The sequence below is a fragment of the Dromiciops gliroides genome, chromosome 2 (genome assembly GCF_019393635.1).
Source record: "Dromiciops gliroides isolate mDroGli1 chromosome 2, mDroGli1.pri, whole genome shotgun sequence".
Lineage (NCBI taxonomy): Eukaryota > Metazoa > Chordata > Mammalia > Microbiotheria > Microbiotheriidae > Dromiciops > Dromiciops gliroides.
In genome coordinates this window covers 495331689-495350996 of record NC_057862.1, presented here as the reverse complement: position 1 = coordinate 495350996, position 19308 = coordinate 495331689, and the positions used below count along the sequence as shown (strand labels likewise).

The window sequence follows — 19308 nt, the reverse complement described above, 5'->3', positions numbered from 1 at the left end:
TTTATAGTCTTTGACCATTTATCTACTGGGAAATGTCTTTTGTTCTAATATATTTGTATCAGTTCCTGTATAATTTAGCTATCAAACCTTTATCAGAGAAATGTGTTACAAAGATTTTTTTCCCCAGTGTTTCTCTATTGTTAAAAATTTATTTTAAAAGCTTTTATATTTATATAATTAGAATTTTTGATTTTGTCTTTTAGGATCACCTTTGTCGTTGTTTGTTCAAGGACTCTTCCCCTATCCATAGTTGTGAAAGGTATCTCCTCCTTTTCTCTAATTTGTTTATAATATTGCCTTTAATGACCATGTATCTGTTTGGAATTTATTGTGGTATGGGATGTTAGCATAGACCTTTATACTGCCCAATTGCTTTCTGGTTTTCCCTAGCAATTTAAAAACTTTATTTAATTTTATTACATAGGGAGTGCTTTCCATAGTAAGATTTATAGAATACTTTGCTATTATGATTGAATATTTCCAGATCTTGTCTGCCCAGTCTGTTCCATTGGTTAACTTTAAATTTTTCAACTGTTACCAAATAATTATGATGATTATTGCTTTGTACTATTTGTTATCAGGTATGGCTAAGTTCCTTTCATTCCTAATTTTCTTTTTTCTCATTATTTCTCTTGAGATTCTTGGCTTTATATTCCATTGGATGAATTTTGTTAAAGAATTTTATCTTGTTCTAGAAAAGTAACTCTTCATAAGTTTGACTGGTATGATAATATATCTCTAAGTTAATTTAAATAATATTATCATTTTAATTATATTGTTATGGCTCCACCATGAGCAATCAATGTCTCTCTAATTATTTAAGGCTTCCTTTATTTCTGTGAGGAGTATTTTGCAATTGAATTAATATAATTCCTTAGATTTATTTTAGTAGATTGACTCTCAGATATTGACTATATTTTCTACTTACTTTGAATGTAATTACTGTTTAAAAATCTCTTCCTGCTGGGTTTTATTGGCAGTACATAGAAAAGCTAATGCTTTTCCTGGATTCATTTTATATACTGTTACTTTACTGATACTGTTTATTTGTTCAGTTAATTATTTTTTGTCAACTTTTTAAGTAAACATACCATCTAGAAATAATGATAATTTCGGGGTTTTTTTTTTCCCTTTATGTTTATTCTCATAGGGATGGAAACAGACATCTTTGCTTTACCTTTTATCTTATTGAAAAAAAGCCTCTCTCTAGTCTTTCCCCATTACAAATAATGATAGCACTTGATTTTAGATACAGGCTAACATCTTAATGAAAGATGTACCTAATTTTTTGTATGCTTTTACTGTTTTAAGATAAAAGGCTGTTGCATTTTTTCAAAAGCTTTCTGCATCTACTGATATGGCTGGATTTTTCATTGTTTTTTAATATAGCCTGTTATATTTACAATATGCCTAATATTGAACCAACCCTTATTTATTTATTTTTTAGTTTAATTCAGTCTGATCATATTATATAGTATTTTAAATATGTTTCTGGAGCTTCTTTGCTAATGTCTGATTTGATAATTTCACATCTATCATCATTAGAGCTATTCTATAGTTTTCTTTCTCTGCTTTCTCTCTCCTTGGTTTAGGTATCAGGACCATATTTGTCTCATTGAAGGACCTTGGTAGGATGTCTTCTTTCTCTATTTTGGCAAACAATTTCTGATAGAGTCATCAATATTTGAATGTTTGATAGAATCTATAAATATATCTGTCCCCTTCTTTTTTCCTTTTTTTATTCATGGCTTGTTAAATTTGTTTTTCTAAGATTGGGTCATTTAAATTCTCTTGTTCTGTTAAACTTTATATTTTCTGCTTCCAAAAATAATCCATTTGTTTGCTCTCTGTTTTGTTGTCTTATAATTAGGCAAAATAGTTCCCATAATTTCCTTCATATCATTTTATCTTTTAAAAATAATCCTTTTTCAATTTTGATTTTGTCAACAGTTTTTTTCTCTTTCCTTTTTCAAATTAGGTAATGGTTTGGTTTTTTATTACTTTAAAAAAACTTTGAGTTTTATTTATAAATTTAGTGATTTTATTTTTGTTTTTCAATTTTACCTATCCCTTTGATTTTTCAGAATTTTTATTTTTGTGTTTAGTTGAGGATTTTTGATTTATTTTTGAGTATTTTTTTTTTAGTTGCACACCAAATTCATCAATCTTTTCTCTGTCTTTTGTTGATGAAAGTGTTTAGAGAACACATTTTCTCCCAAGGACTGCTTTGGATGCATCCCCAAAGTTTTGGTATGTTGTCTCTTGTTGTATAACTTTATTTAAAATGATCTATTGTTTCTATGATTTGTTATTTGATCAACATATTCTTGAGGACTATATTATTTAGTCTCTAAATTTAAATGTTGTCTTCAACTACCCTTTATTGATTATAATTTTATTGTATGGTGGTGAGTAAAGTATGCATTTCTTATCTCTGCTTATGAGTTTTTTATCCCTTAGCAAAGGATCTATTTTTGTGTAGATGTCATGCAAAACTGAGAAACATGCATTTCTTTGATTCACTATAGAGCTATAATATCTAAGTTTTCTAAAATTCTGCTCAGTTTCTTATTTTTTTATCTTGTCTTCTCTTAGATTTATCTAGATCTGAAGGGCCATGTTAAGGTTGTTAAGTATTATAATTTTGTTGTCTATTTCTCTATCTTTAGAGGCTTTTCTTTTATGTACATAGGTATTATGCTTTTCTGTGTATAGACATTAATCATTGATATTTTTTCCATACCAATGCTTCCTTTAGGCATAATATAATTTTTCTGCTTATCTCTTTTAAACACATCTCTTTTTAGTTTTGTTTTGCCTGAGATCATGCTTTCTATCTCTATTTGAATCATGAGGTATAATAAATTATCTTGATATTCTTTTTAGGGCTGTGTGAATATTGAGTACTGGAGTATGTTTCAAGTGAGGTTTTGGGTTTTTTTGTAAGCAACAGGTTGTTGGAATTTGCTTTGTGGTTCATTTTGCTATCCTATGTTTTATGGGCAAGTTCATCCTTTTCATATCCATGGTTATGATTATTAATTATGTTTCTCCATTGTATCTTCTTTTTCTTTTATTTTTCTCTCCCATTTCGTTACAAAGAAGAATAATGTGGGAGAATGAAAAGGAATGGGATTGATAATAGTCATCTATAATGAAAGTGGTATGATCTCACTCATTTTCCACTCCTTTCACCAAATCTAGACCACAAACACAGGTTCTTCTTATACTTTCTCACTTTTTAAATCCTGCTTTATGATTTGCACTCTGTAGTTATATTTTGTTATTTTTCCCTCACCAATTCAGTCCCTGTCAGTTAAACTTATTTTTTCCACTCCCTGACTCATTCTGTTTCCTTATGGATTTTAATGCATTTATATATGAAAATCTCTGTATGTAAGCATGAACATGCTACCTTCCTTTAACTAGGTTCAGATAAGAGTAAGGTTCTTGAGATGCTTATTTTTCCCAAACCCCATTTCCATATTTTCATATTTTTCAAGTATATCTCAATGAAAAGAAATAGGGAATTGTTTCCCCTTTTTCTTCATTTGTCCTACTGCATTCTTTTTTTCTCTCTTTTTTTCTTTTCTTTAAACCAACCTTGAAAAAAATGGCTCCTTGTTCCTGAGTTGATCTTCATTTACTATGACCTTTATCTGTTCCCCTCTATTTATTTGGTTCTCAACAGTTGATCATCATTTGTCCCCTTAAAATTTTCCTAATGTAGTTAGTTACTTTTCTGGGTTTCTCTTCTCTATTGTGAGTTTCTAAGGTTGTTTGGAGCACTGCTACTTTTTCCAGGAATTCATGTAAGTCTTCTGAGGGGCTAATAAGAACATTTTTCTGCACTGCCCCCCAGGTGATTATAACCAGGTTTCCAACATATTATTCTTGATTTTAATATTTTTTCTTTTACCTTTTGGCATATTATATTCTAAGATTTCCTCTCCTTTATCATAGTTAACAGGATAGGCTTGTGTGATCTTGATTCTGATATTTTAACAAGCAAATTCTTTTTTGATTATTTTTGTTATTTTTTCTTTGACCTGAAAGCATTGGATTTTGACTGATATTTTTATGTGCTTTTAATTTGCATTTTTCCCAGAAGATAACTGGTAAAAACTTTCTATTTTCACTTTGATCTCTAGTTTTAAGAGATTAGGGCAGTTTTCTCGAAAGATAATATCTAAGTTTTGTCTGGTTTTCATATTTCCTTTTAAAATTATTGAACAATAATTTTCCTGTCATTTTTTGGGGGGTGGGGCAATGAGGGTTAAAGGGTTAAGTGACTTGACCAAGGTCACACAGCTAGGGTCAAGTGTCTAAGGCCAGATTTGAGCTCCTATCCTCCTGAATCCAGGGCTGGTGCTTTATCTACTGTGCCACTTAGCTGCCCTGTGTCCATTTGTTTTTGATGGTAGTTATCTTCATAGTTTCTTCTAAATTTTCAATCTTTCTTAGGGATAGGTTGTATACACATATTGAGCCTTTATAAGTCCTGACTACATATTGGAGATTACTGGCATTAGGACTTATGGGGATCTGCAAGTACTTCTTCCTAACTCTGTCCCCTTATGCAGCCATTGAATGTGGGTTTCAGTGTTTTCAGGGGCTGCTTGAAAATTTCTGTCTCCATCTGTTTGGGTAATTTCTTACCAGGAGCTAGCTTTGTTCCCGAACAAGGCCAAGATCCTGTCAGCTTCAGACTCTATTTGAAGATCACAATGATTTCAACTTTTGTAGCAAATATGAATATAGATTCTTGTATTTGTCATGTCTGCCACTTGAGCCCATCACCTCTCTCAAGAGTTTGTTAGCACACTTCATCTTTTGTCCTCTAGAATTGTGGTTACTTCATTGATCATCATTCTTAAGTCTGTTAAAATCTCCTTATTGCATTTAGGATGATTCCAAAGTAGAAAGTGAAATGCTTTTCTGCCTACCTGAGCTCCTGACACAAATATTAATTAATGATAACCTCCATTTTTCCATCTTTTCATTTATTGGTCTTTATTGATTGCATGTGTTTTTATATCATATTTATGGAGCTTCATTTTCTCAACTCTTCTCTAGGACCAACCTTGGTCATTACAATTACAAAGCACTGTTTCCCCCCTTTTCCTCTTCCTCTTTTCTTTCCCCTTCCCCTTCCCCTCCTATTTTCCCTTCTTTCCCTTTTCCCTTCTTTTTCCTTCCCCTTCCCCCTTTCTTTTCTACTTCTCCTCCTTCCTCCTCCCTTTCCCCCTTCCCTTTTCCCTTACCATAACTTTCATTTTTTATCATATTTATGGTAACAAAATACTCATCTCATAACAACCAGGTGGTTGTTGTTAGTTCGTATAACTAAAGAAACCAAGTGTCCAAGAAGCCAGGCAGCCTTCTCAAGATCACACAACTGGCTTATAGGCATTTAAGGTTTGATTTCTGTTTGAGATATACCAAGTTTGATTTTACTTCCCCAGTACTATGCCTTCTCCTGTTTTATATCTCTTCACCTTAAACTTGAACAACTAACTTTTTATAGCTTGAGAATTTTTATTCATTTTTCCAGGGTTTTTTTTCCCGAGTGAAATATCAATTTTGAGTCACGTTCAAGTATGAGTCTAAAGGAAAGAAAAAATAACCTCTAATAAAATGCCACCTCCAGCCTTGGTGCTGGTTTTGTAATATTTTCATTGGACTGTTTCTTTCAGTAATTCCAGGACACTCTTCCCTCTCCAATGATTTGAGAATTTGTCCTTAGCTCAGATTCTAGCAATTCTGAAAAAAGTTTCAGAATCATAAGAGAATAATCTTCAGTTGTCCCTCTCCCCGCTAAAAGGTTCTTAGTACAACTTATGACACTACTGTGTTTGACCATAGCTTGGTCTAGAAATGACTTTGTAAAATTAATTTTTAAATGGAAAATCTTGATGTAAATGAAAGTTGGGGTAGAGAATGAGTTTTACTTTGGCAGAGTTTTTGTATCTGTCAAAAGTGCAATACTTTTTCTGCTTGCTTCATACAATTCTGTGATTAGTCAATAGACCTCTGTAGCAAGGGTCATTTGAAATATCAAGGAGAAATTTTTAAATATTGTTCTTTACTGTTGTTGAATTGCTGGTTTGGGAGAAATAAAAAATCTTTTTTAAATGGGAATGGGGAAGAATTGAACACCAGGGTCTTGGCACTCTGGCAGAGGAGATTACTAAAAACAAAATGATAATCACCACTTTTTTTCCCATTATGTTCCCTTGTCCCTGAGTTTTTGTAGCTATATGGACTATTTTTTTCATTTTTATGCTGTCTTATAAACTGTAAATATAATCAGTGATTGTTTATATTTTCTATAAGCATCCTGATTGTTCTAGCCTTGATGAAAAGTATTGCTTAGGACTTTTTTGTAATAAAAGAACTAAAAGATTTGTGTAATTCCCCTTGCCAGTGAAATTGATTTATAGTAAAAAAAAAAAATGGGTTAAAATCTCAGTTGTTTGTTACTAACTGTATTAGCTCGGACAAGACATAGCCCCTCTCTAGGCCTTCATTTCTGCATCTATAAAAAGGAGGGGGTGAATTAGATGACTTCAGATACCCTTTTCAGTTTTTAAAGTCCTGTCATCCTAAAAAGCAGATTATTATGAGTTCAGATGATTAGAGAAACCTTCCATCAATTCCTTTTTTTTTTTTTTGACCACATCCTTCAGCTTTTCCTTTACCCTCTCCAAACCTATTTTTTTGTTCTCCCCTTTACCTGTAATCCCTGTATTTCTCAATGTTTCTCTAGGCCATCAGGCCTACTCTGTCTTAGCTTTCTTCTCTTCCAAATTTTGGTCCTATTGTTAACTTTCAACTATACACTCTCCTTGACACCCACTCATACCCTTACTTCCTATATCCTGTTGTCACTTATGCCTCACTAAAAGACAATTTTGAGTTACCCCCTTTATCTGTTCCATTTAAAGAACTCTCATGATTGGATCCAGTGCAAACTTGATATCCTATCTCTGTGAGACTTTGACTTCAACAAGACAATCTGTTTACTCTTTTCTAATTAATTCTATTCTACTCCCCCTTCAGTGATTGTTCCAAACATTCTCTTCATTCCTCAGGCCTCCCTTGCCATCTACTTCCCCTTTCTCTTTTAGCTAAAGACTGTTTCATACTTTACTGAGAAAAAAACGGTGGTTCACCACTAGTTCACTTTTCTCTTCCACCTTACATCTAAAAATAGCATGATGCTATGGGGAAGAGTGCTGAATTTAAGGTCAAAGGACCAAGTTCAAACCTTAGTTCTGTTGCTTATTATTATCTTTGTGACATTGGGCAAATCTGTTTACCTTTTTTTTTTTGTCCTCTGTTTGCTCATTTTAAAAATTGGGATGTTGAACCATATGACTCCTAAGGTAGGTTCCTTCTGGTTTTAGATCTGTGTTCCTATATCATTTCTAGCCAGTTCTGTTCTCCTTTTTGCCAATCTTTGATGAAGAAGTGGCAAAGACCAATGCTGTTACTATACCCTTGATACCAAACCCTTATCACCTCTTCCAGGATCACTTGTCCCCCTTTCCACTAATTTTCAATCTTTCCCTATCTACTGGTTCCTCCTTTTTGCCAAATGTGTGCATGTCTACCTATCCATAAAAATCTTTGCTTGACCCTTTCATTCCCTTTAATTATTGTATTTTGTTTTCATCTATTTTATATCCATACTCATGGAAAAGTCTGTCTGCTCTCCTCTGTTTCCTCTTTTCAGTCTCAACCCCTTGAAGTTTGCCTCCTTATCTCATCACTCAGATAAACTCTTTCCCAAGTCACTAGTGACCTAATTACCAAGTCCTCTTTTTGATACTCACATCTGACATTGTCAAACACCCACTTCTCTTGGTTATTATCTCTCCCCTGGAATTTCATGATACTGATTTCTCTTACTTTTTCTCTTACCTTTCTTACTGCTCCTTCTCATTTTCCTTTGCTTATGCAACTATGCATGTCCAACTTTCTAGCTCTGTGTCTTTTGAGTATCCCCACGGTTCTGTTCTGGGCCTTGTTTTTCCTCTATACTCGGCTTTCATATAGTTCAACTATCATTTCTTGCTGGTGAATCCCATATCTATATATCAAACCCTCATCTCTTTTCTGAAGCAACTACCAACTACCTGTTTTACATGTCAAAAAAAAAAATGTTCTGTAAGCATCTCAAACTCATCAGGTTAAAAAAAAATTACTATCTTTCCAAACCCTCTCCCACAAATATGTATCTTTCCTTCCTGAGGCCCCCACTCTGTTTTGATTTGGGCCTGTAATTTCAATGGTATGGGGCAGAAGTGTCAAATAGGCTTGACTACAACACTCCTAGAAGGAAGTTCCCTGAATCAAATTAAAATGAATGAGGGAAATAATTAACAAAATAAATTTAAAATACAATATAACATAGATAATAATCTGGTTTTCTGAGTCACTATGCAGTCCATCATGGGGTTTAGTGGCCCTCATTCCTATTTGTTTGACACTACTAATGTAGTGCTTCAATAGCAACATTGTAGTCATCTCTTTCCCTCACCCCCAATATCTAGTCTGTTGATAAGTCTTATTAATTGTATTTCTACAAAATCTCTCCTTTCCTTACTCACAAAGCTACCACCCTAGTTTAGGAGCTTATCACCTCTTTTTTGGAATATTATATTAGCTTCCCAATTATTTCCCTCTCTACACCTGCAAAATTGACTTTCCTAAAGCACAGATCTAATTTCCCTAAGAAGCTACATAGTTTTCCTCTTCCAGGAAGACAGAAATCCTAGTTCAATTGTTTTCCTCATTTAAAGTTCTTCACAATATATTACACTCTACCTTTTCAGGCTCATTACATAATAGTCTGAACCCTTACTGCTCTTCCCTGTAAACATCCCATTTCTATCTTTCTGCCTTTGCTTTGATTGTCCCCAGTACATGGAATATACCTTCCATTGACTCCCACCTTTTCTTTCAAGGTACCACTTTTGCCAGGGAACCTTAATTGATTCCCAAAGTGAGTAATGTCTTCTCATGGGAAATTACTTTATTTATTTATAAGTATCTTGTACTTCTCCATAGAACATAAGCTTCTGAGTGCAGGGATTATCTCACTTGAACTTTGTGTTCCATTACTAGTGTCAACCTGAAAATTAATGAAACAATCAATATAGGAGAAATAAGATCTTTAATCAGGACAGAGGAGCTATAACTAGGAGTATTGCAGAGCAAGAATGCTAGGAATACCCAAAGATGGGGACTGAAGACAGGGTTTATATGGGGTAACAAAACAAAGCTATGAGATTACCCTTGAATTAAGTATAGAAACTGCTTAACTACTTACGGAAACTATATTAAATAAATGGACCCTTTTACATAATAACCTTAAGTCCAGGGAGTGAGGTGGGGAATCTTTGGGAGGGGATATTTTGTTTGGGGGAGATCCATAAGACAAGAGTCAGGAATTGACAAAGATTGGTTAGCTCCAGGCAATTAATTGGCCTAGGAATAGGGAATAGGTGGGGATCAGTCAGTTCTCAGTAAATTGTGGTTATCACTAGACACTTAGTAGGTGCTTGATATAAATGTTTGAGTGAGTGGCAGAACCATTAGTTGAGCTGGGCTCATGAAAACTTTATTGGACTTACAGCGCATTCCTGGCAAAGGGAATGGTATAAGCAAAGACATTGTCCTGAAAGCCCAGGACAAGTTTGAGCCAGTGAGTCCATGACTATGATGGAATAGTGTGTATTGGGAAGGAAAAAGAGAGATGTAAAAGGCTGTAAAGTAATTTGATACCAGTTTGTGGAAATTGAAGAGTTTTGACTTATCTCATAGGCAATTAGGAGCCTTTGATGTTTTTCCTGATGGGAATGATATGATAAGAGCTTTGCTTTGGGGAGATGAATTTGATCGGAAGGTTGGGAACAGAGGAAGCATAGTTCTGTGGAAAATGTGCTGAATTTGCAGTTGGAAGACTTGGGTTCAAATGCTGGCTTTGCCACTTGCTACCTGTGTGATCTTATCCAAGGTGCTTAATTTGTTTGGGCCTCAGTTTCCTAAACTGTAAAGGAGGAATTTCTATTAAGTGACCTCAATGGTACTTTTTAGTCTCCAAATCTATGAAAACAAGGCTTTTAAACTATTCCTTCACTCCTGAAAGGAGTGAAGACTGCAAACTAGGTTGATGGTTTTAGAAATAGAGATATGAGAGATATTTTGAAGCAAGAATCTACATATTATATGATGTGGAAGAGGAGAGGCTATGACAAATGAGGAAGTCAACCAGCGTCTGTTAAGTACCTACTACGTTCCAGGCAGCATGCTAAGCACTGGGGATAAAGTGAAAGGCAAAAGTTAGTCCCTGCTCTTATGGAGCTTACAGTCTAATGGAGCAGACAACAGGCAAACTAATATGCACAAACAAGATAGAGACAGGAGAAAATTAGGCTAAATCCTAGAGGGAAGGCATTAGCTTTAAGCAGTAATGGGAAACGCTTCCCATAGCATTCCTGGAGATTTTAGCTGGGACACGAAAGAAATCAGTGAGAGTTGCAGGCATAGGAGATAGCCAATGGAATTCATGGAGTTGGGAGATGGTGTGTCATGTGTGCTGGGTCATGGGTGGAGTAAGGCACAAGTGTCAAATGTGTTTTAAAAAAACTTATTGCTATTGCCATATACACAAGTTTTGGTTTCACATATTATTAATATTATACCAGTAAAGGATTGACCATGTGTCTCCCTAACTTCTCATGGTCTCATGCCATGTGGTAGAGAAAGCAGGGAGAAAGCTTCAACATGCCAGTTAGTGGGAGCAGGAGAAAAGTCCCAGAATAAATCTTAGAAGACTCAGAAAACCTTCTCATGGCATCTTCCAAGGGTTTTTTATACTCTTGAATAGAGGTGGGTCATTATACATTGATCGAAACTAACTGGTTAACATCATTCAGTTCCATTGGTTGACTTGATTTGAAGGTGGTCTACATTAAAATGAACTCTATGGTTGACATCAGGGAAAAGGGAAAAGACCCTCACTCAAGTTGCTTAAGGGCAAAGTCCATTATCTAGGTGTGGTTTAATCCTTTTAGTCTTTCATTGATCTAGACAAAAGAATCTATCTCCTTTCCTTTTGTTCCTTGGGTTTGTCCCCGATGAGATTTGATGAAGTTTCTCTAGGAGAACTGGGTTTTCTGGGGTGAGGGGAAAGGACTGAGAGTGATCTCTGTGTCCCCCAAGAAATCCATTACTATTTATTTTTTCACAAACTCAAATAAAAATGTATCCCTATGACCACATATTGACTTAGAAAACCACAAATTAACAATATCTATGTTGTATTTTATTGATTTTTGTTAAATAGTTTCCAATTACATTCTTATCTGGTTCAGGGCTTTAAGGGATTTGGCCCACAGAGGAGTTAGACACCTTTGGTGTATCATATAAGAATACTAGAAAAGGTTACGAGGGGCTTTAAAGGTCAAACAGGATTTTATATTTGATCCTATAGGCCAATAGGGAGTACCTGGAATTGATCGAATGGAGGAAGAGGGGATGACTTAGTCATACTTCCTCTACTTCTCCTGATACATTTTATGTACTGTCAACCTGAAAATTAATGAAACAGTCAAGAGTTTGGAATTGACAAAGATCAGTCAGTCCCAGCTAATTCTTTGGCCTGAGAATGGTGAGGATCAGTCAGTTCTCAATAAATTGTGGTTATCAATACTAATTGAGCCCTCTGGCTCTACACCTGTTATTCCCTCACCCTTGCCTTATGGCCAACCCATTTTCTTTTTCTAATGTACATTTCACTTATGACATCTTTTATTCCTCTTCTTCCTTAAAGTTAATCATGCATTCTAAGTTACAGGCTGCTTGTGCCCAACACCTTGCCTCTCCATTGCCCTCTCTGTAATGGTTACTCTCACTTCTTTGGAGTTAGACTTTTGTGTTCCATGCTTCAAAGGGAGGGTATTTGTATAAAAAGTATCATCTTTTGGTGATGGAAACAGATTTAGAGCATGAAAGAAGCATTAAGATCTTTTAAAAGAGGCCTAATGTTACTCCTATGATTCTTTTGGGCCCAACTAGTGCATTTGAACTGCCTATCTCATTTACAAACTGAGGGATAAGCTCTATAGGCTGCAGTCCCACTGCATAACATAATCTAGCAATTGGCATTCTTTGTGTATGTAGATTTTCTTGTGTATATCATCAAGGCAGTCTTCCTTCCCCTTTTAAAATTAACCAATGCCTCTTAATTAGCTCTGACTTTCCATATATTTTGGAATAACAGATCTAAACTTGGGAAATTAGGAAGTCTGTATTCTAGTTTTATGTCTGTCACTAATCTATTGCGTGACCTAGAGTAATTCTCACTTTTTCTGGATCCCAGTCACACACTTATAAAGGCATTGGGTTGAATATTAAAATCCCTTTCAGTTCTGAAAGCCCCTTATCTTTCTCTTCATTCTTGACATGGATCATTCTTTCAACCTTCATAAATGAATGAATAAATATAAAGAGATTTAATAAGGCCTTACTATGTGCCAAACATGCAGAATACAAATAGAGAGTTCAACTGTTAAAATGATTCAAAAGTCTTGGAATTCCTCAGAGTGCTTCATAATAGGGAAAGCCAGGCCCAAGAATCCCTAGAGTTCATTTGATGGATTGTCATAACTACTTAATAGCCACAAATGAGGGGGAAAGACTAAAGGAAACTTTTTTACAGCCAGATAGTTCCTGGATATTATGCAGGCACTCATAACTTAATAAAAAAAAAACAAGTTTAAGTTGAACTATAACAACAAATCTTAGAGAAAGAAAATTTAGAATTGAACAAATTATTGGAGAAATTAGAGGTAAAAGACTAAAGGCACCTTCTAAAAGGGACCACTAAAATATACATATTTCTTCAGCAACACATGGTACTTTTGCAAAAATGATGGAATAAGTTAAGGCACCAAGAAGTTGCAAATAAAGGTAGAAATACTTTACATGTCTTTTACATATTATAATGCATTAAAAATAGTAGGCAGTTGACGAACAGAAACAAAACACAAAGACACAAGGAGACTTAATAAGGAAGTATTAATACCTAGTGGGACAAAGAACAGATCTTAGAAACAATTTTCTAGAAGAAAATTATTTTTGGAAGAAACTTATTAAGAAAAGATACCAAAATTTCTGGGATTTAGATAAAACAGCCTTTATTGGAAAATACATCACTAAAACATATATTAGGAAATTAGAAAAGAAAAGTTTTAATGAACTGAATATTCATTTAAAGAAATTAGAAACTCAACAAATAAATCCAAAACAAGTACAAAAAAAGGACCTCTTGAAAATTAGAAGAATAGGGGCAGCTAGATGGCTCAGTGGATACAGCACTGGCCCTGGATTCAGGAGGACCTGAATTTAAATCTGGCCTCAGACATTTACTTGCTGTGTGATCCTGGACAAGTCACTTAACCCCAGTTGCCTCACCAAAAATAAATAAATAAATAAATGAAAATGAAGAGAATGTTTTGTTAAGGGCTAAAATTCTAGCTAGTCTGTCTCAAATATCCAATGAGTGGTTGCCAATAAATTATAAGCTTTAGCAAGAGTTAGAGTTTTAAGCATTTATTAAGGAGAATAAGAATTTTGGTAAAGAGAGAGAAAGGCCTAGATTCCTATCTATTAAAGGGAGAGCACATTTCTAGCTCCGCTCTCCACCAGAGTCCAAAGGAAAGAGCGCGAGACTGAGCGCCAGTCTCTTCCTTCCTCCTCCCACTAGCCCACATCACTTCCTGACGCCAAAGAAAAGACTCCTGGTCTTGCCCTCAAAGACCTTCGCTTCATGGGTGGAACTCTTCTACAGTAGGTTTCCAGCAGGTGGCGTCATTCCAATCGTTACAGTTTGGAACAATCACTGAAGGGGGAGTAGAATAGAATTAATTAGAAAAGAGTAAACAGATTGTCTTGCTCAAGTCAAAGTCTCACAGAGATAGGATATCAAGTTTGCATTGGATCCAATCATGATAGTTCTTTAAATGGGGCAGGATTGTAGTTCAAATGCCGAAGAGAACCTTAGACTCCATGTAGTTCATCCCTTTCAGTTTATAGATGAGGAATCTCAATCCCAGGGAAGTTGTGATTTGTCCAAGATTGCACAGTTAATAAACATCAGAGGCGACCCTTGAACCTAGATTCTCAGACTCCAGAATTAGTGTTCTTTCTTCTTTACCACATTAGCTCCCTCCAGATTTTTGTCATAAATAAAGTTACTATCAACATTTTTACAAATAAGGATCTTTCAGTCAGAAACATCTTTGCAGTATAATCAATCAAACATTTATTGAGTGCATTTGTAACAGACATGATGCTAAAGATAGACCTCATACTTTTTGGGTCAAAAAGTATTAACATTTATCAAATGTTCTTGCTCAATTCCATATTGTTTTCTTGGATGCCTAATAATATCTAGCAATTTTATAGCACTTTAAGATTTGTGAAGTTTACATGTATTATTCCATTTGAACTTTGCAACAACCCTATAATGTAGGTGTAATTATTATTGCTATTGTTGCTGTTATTAGTACATGCTAATTATATTATGTGATTACATAGACTACATATTATGATTCCATAAAACATATATTATGCATTATGTAATGATTAAATAATATATAATGATAAATCACAGCTTCATCAGTATTTAGCTTTCCATAGTTCTTACAGAAATGCATTTTCCTACATAGGGGCAAGTTGTTTAGGGTTTCTTTAATTTTTTATTTCCCTGATTACTAATATTTTGAATACATTTTCAGGTTTGGTAGTTTGTAGTTCTTCTTTTGAAAGTTATTTATATCTTTTGACCAGTCTAGTGATTTACTTACAATATCATTCAGTTCTCATAAGAACAAGAAACTCAGGAAGGATCTCCTAGAAGAACTGGTTTAACACTAGAAAAGGCAATTTGATTTTTAAAGGCATGTGAAGTTACTTGTTCTGTAATGTAAGGTTGTACAAAGGTTTGGTGCAACTAAGGAGCCATAGACACAAGGAAGAGGATAGGAAAATCCTCAACAAATCAGAGATTGAATGTTTTATAAAGGACAATCTATACAAGGCTAATTGAAACTCTGTAGGATGTAATGGCTATCATAAGCCACAGGGTTAACAAGGAAGAAAACTTCATGTGGTAAAAATTTTTGTAGTATTTCTTATTAGATAAACTGCTTCTCAAAGCTCTTGGAATGCTAACACATGGCCCACAGACTGAGAAAGGAGAAGAGGAAGTACTGTCATATCCTGTCAGGAAAAAAGCTACCAGATGCCAGTAATTAGTCTAACACCCAGTCAGGGACAATGGGCTATGGGCCTAATTGGGATCCAGGCAACACCAAACTGGGTTGTTACCAGGCCTCTTTTGAGTTTTACATTTTTACCATACATAATGTTACTATCAGCATTTTCACAAATAGGGATCTTTCAGTCAGAAACTTCCTTGAAATATAATTAGTCAATCAATAAACATTTATTGAGTGCATACTTTGTACCAGGTATGATGCTAAAGATAGGCCTCATACTTTTGGGGTCAAAAGGTATTAACATTTTAGTAAATGTTCTTGCTCAATTCCATATTGTTTTCCAGGATGCCTAATAATAGCTATCAATTTGAGAAGAGCAGGAAATCTGATTGAAAGTCTCAGGTTAGGAGGTGAGTACCGAAGAAAGAATGAGATACAAAGGATGCTTGAGGATTATGACTGTCTTCCCAAAAGCCAGATACCAGAAGAAAGCTATCTAATCCCCTCTGTTTAGTCTATTTAGTCTTCTCTTCTACAGGCCCACTGTTCCTGGTTTTGCCAGTCACTCTGAATACGGGACATGAGCCCTTCTAGCATAGCACTGTGCCTGGCACTAACTAAACGCTTTCTTGTTGACTTTACCACCTTGTAAGTATCCTTAGTGGCACCTCAAACTGAACACAGTTATCTAGATGCCACCATAAATAGGCATAAAAGCACATCATTTCACAACTGGAAGAGACCATAGAAATCATCTAGTTCAAGAATTAGCAAACCATGGCTTGTGGTCCAACTCTGGTCCACCACATGTTTTCATATGGCTTGTGAGTCAAGAATGGTTTCTATATTGTAATAGTTCAAACTCATCATTTTATAGATGAGGAAGATGTAGGTGAGGTAGGGGTAGGGACAGCTCAAAATTATTATACCAGAAAGAAAACAGAGTTGAGAGTGCAATATTAATCTTCTGATCCTAAATCTAATGTTCTTCCCACTACACCACTGGGGCAGCTAGGTGGTACAGTGGATAAACTGCTGGGCCAGCAATCAGAAAGACCTCATGTTCATGAGTTCAAATGTGGCTCAGTGGATACAGCACTGGCCCTGGATTCAGGTTAAGTGACTTGCCCAAGGTCACACAGTTAGGGTCAAGTGTCTGAGGCCATATTTGAACTCAGGGCCAAGGAAATGGCCAATCACTGCAGTACCTTTGCCAAGAAAACCCCAAATGAGGTCAGGAAGAGTCAGACACAATTGGAAAAATGACGAAACAAAACTACTACACCATGGCTTGCTAAAGGTCACAGTAAACTTAGTTGGTGACAGACCTAGACCTAACATCTCTTTTTTCTCCATTGCTTTTCCTCTAACAGAAGCTTTTCTCATACCATATTCTAGCCAAGTTTATGTTGTATTCCTTCACATACTAGTTATCAAACAGTATCCTGCTTCTATTTAAAAAGAATTTGCTTAAATTGAACAGCATCTTTATCTCTGAAAGTTTTTGCTTGTCATTCCCCTTCACTCCACTTCCTCCCACTCCTGGTTAACCATGGCCATCAGTATGTAAACTTCTGGTACTGTCTGTACTTTCCCTCCCAGGAGCTACTGTTACCAATAGGAAAGTCTCTTGGATGTCTTGCATTGGGTGCCAGGGTTGAGAGGGTTTGTAAAAAGCACAGCTTTGTTGAGTTGTGGAAAACTGCCTTCTCTGCAGGACATACTGTTTGGTCACAGGGGATTGATTCTTGTCAAAGAGGCAAACCACAGGTTATTTTTATGCCAAAAATTTCCTCCGTTTCTTGTCCGTCCACTTCTCTAACCACATGCTGGAACAGAACTGTGTGTGCAGCTATAATCAGCATGCTTAAACGCTAGTTAGGTGTGGAGTCCAAGAGTCCTCAATGCTTCTAAAATAATAGTACATTACTATTGACCTTCTGAAATTTGTACAAAATAAGATGCTTTAGAAAGAGTGCTCTCTCCTTTTTCTTTTTTTAAAAGCCTATCAAGTGTTCAAAAATATCTCCAATTACATGTTATGGGGGTTGTCTGATTCATGAGTGATGATGTATGACAGTGAAGCATTCTGGCTGCTACCCCTCAAACAAACTATCTGGTTTCTGGAACAAAATGCATCTTCAATGATATGCCTACTGTATGTAACTTGAACAGTCCTGCTTTGAATATCCTCTTGAAGTCATAATTATGCTATTGAAAATAGGCATTCTGCCTGCTGTGGTTTTTCTTTGGCTCCTGAAATATGTGTTGTCTTGTGTATCCCTGTTCTCTCTTGTAAGCAGTGATTATCATTAATATTCCCTGGAAAAAGATGGCTGTGTGATGGTGTGGTGTTCTTTCCCAAAGTAGCTCATCTCTTTAATAGGCCCTTATTCCTTTTAGTACTCTAGCTATTATAACATAGGACCAAGCTGGTGGATGTGTTACAATCAATAGACTTGGGTCCAAACCTCACCTTTGCAAATTAGAACAAGACATATAAATTTTATGGGACTTAATTTCCTATTCTGTAAAATTGAGGATAATATTTGCATTATTCCTAATAAATGCTTGTTGAATGATTGATTACTTACTTCACTGGGTTGTTGTAGAGGACAAAATAGAAATTGTTAATGTGGTGTTTGTAGGTTTTTTTTTCATAGCTAGAAGGGGCTGGAACAGGTACAGGAAGGCTAGTGTACTGTTGCTCAGGTGTTCTGAGACTCAGTGTGATGTACTCATATACATTTATTTTTGCATCACAACACCTGGATTTGTGTTCTAGCTCTTAATCACGTAGGATCTTAGAATGTAGAACTTGGAAGGACTATTAAAAGTCATAAATGCTTTCATTTTATAGATGAGGAAGATGAGAGAATTGGCCTAGAATAATCCATAGGATTATAATTTAGATCTGGAAGTGTGAGAAAATAATGGGACTTGGCAGACATCCAGGGTCCCCACCTGAATACTGATTTGGAATTGAATTGGGTGAGACTGACTGAGAATCTACTTAAGGTTGATTAAATCCAGACCACACCTGGCCAGCCTCCAGTGGGGTGTTGTTCTCAGAGGCTGTGGACTACAACATCAACACAAAACCACCCTCAACCAATCAGCTTGAAGGACCTCTCCTTCCAGGGGATGGGGACAGGAAGTAGGAGGTGAGCCTGGCTCCCTGGGTCTGTTTTTTCATTCCAGTACTTCAGGTTCGTGGCAGAGAGAGAGGAAAGGAGATAGGCTTTTCTTGCTTTATTTTTTATACTCTATGTGTTCTCTTTACTTTTTAATAAATGCTTAATGCCAAAAACTGGTGCTGACATTTCTAGCTTATAAGTAAACCTTAGCTAGTTCTCCCCCCACATGGGGGGTAGGAGGGTGTAGAAACAAGGTGACCACATGGGGCAATGGGGGTTAAGTGACTTGCCCAGGGTCACACAGCTAGTAAGTGTTAAGTGTCTGAGGCTGGATTTGAACTCAGGTACTCCTGAATTTAGGGTCAGTGCTTTATCCACTGAGCTACCTAGCTGCCCCCACATTAGATTTTAAATGTCACAGTTGGCAACCCACAAGGCAGAGTGTTTGTATGTTTCTCCCATTTTCATTAATTTTATGTGCCTGTCCCTTTAAATTTTCAATTGGGTTTCTTCTACTTGCTAAGTACCTAAACACCTGCTTTTCTCTAACTTTAGTCTGGCTAATCAGACAAATGGGGGATAAGATCATGTTAACACTTGGTCCTTTTGAATATGAATATTTTATTCCTATTTTTATTTTAACTTTTCTTTGTGTTATAGTGAGGAAATTTTTGAATTACAAAAAGGGGCCTAAAAATACCAGGGGGACTAAAAATACCAAAACTTACCATATTATACAGTGGTCTCCCCTAGAAAGGATACTCACAGCATGGGATTCTTATAAGCTACCGATTCAGCCAGGCATGAAAAAAAACAGACCCAGGGAGCCAGCCTCACCTCCTACTTCCTGTCCCCATCCTCTGGAAGGAGAGATCCTT

General features: G+C 35.7%; 1 protein-coding gene across 18 annotated transcripts in view; it reads left to right on the top strand.

Annotated features, from left to right (window-relative positions):
• RNF144A (ring finger protein 144A) overlaps positions 1–19308 on the top strand; it is a 164915-nt gene that overhangs the window by 26643 nt on the left and 118964 nt on the right. For 6 of the 18 annotated variants that reach the window (XM_043984374.1, XM_043984377.1, XM_043984380.1 and 3 more), the window contains 3 exons: positions 204–259; positions 1593–1628; positions 2194–2250. The exons of 1 other annotated variant lie outside the window; for it this stretch is intronic. In XM_043984374.1, coding sequence (XP_043840309.1) covers positions 2232–2250 — 19 coding nt within the window. In that variant the 5' untranslated portion in view covers positions 204–259; positions 1593–1628; positions 2194–2231. The remainder of the gene's footprint in view (positions 1–203; positions 260–1592; positions 1629–2193; positions 2251–19308) is intronic. 11 more of the 18 variants (XM_043984389.1, XM_043984383.1, XM_043984384.1 and 8 more) reach the window with 2 other exon arrangements.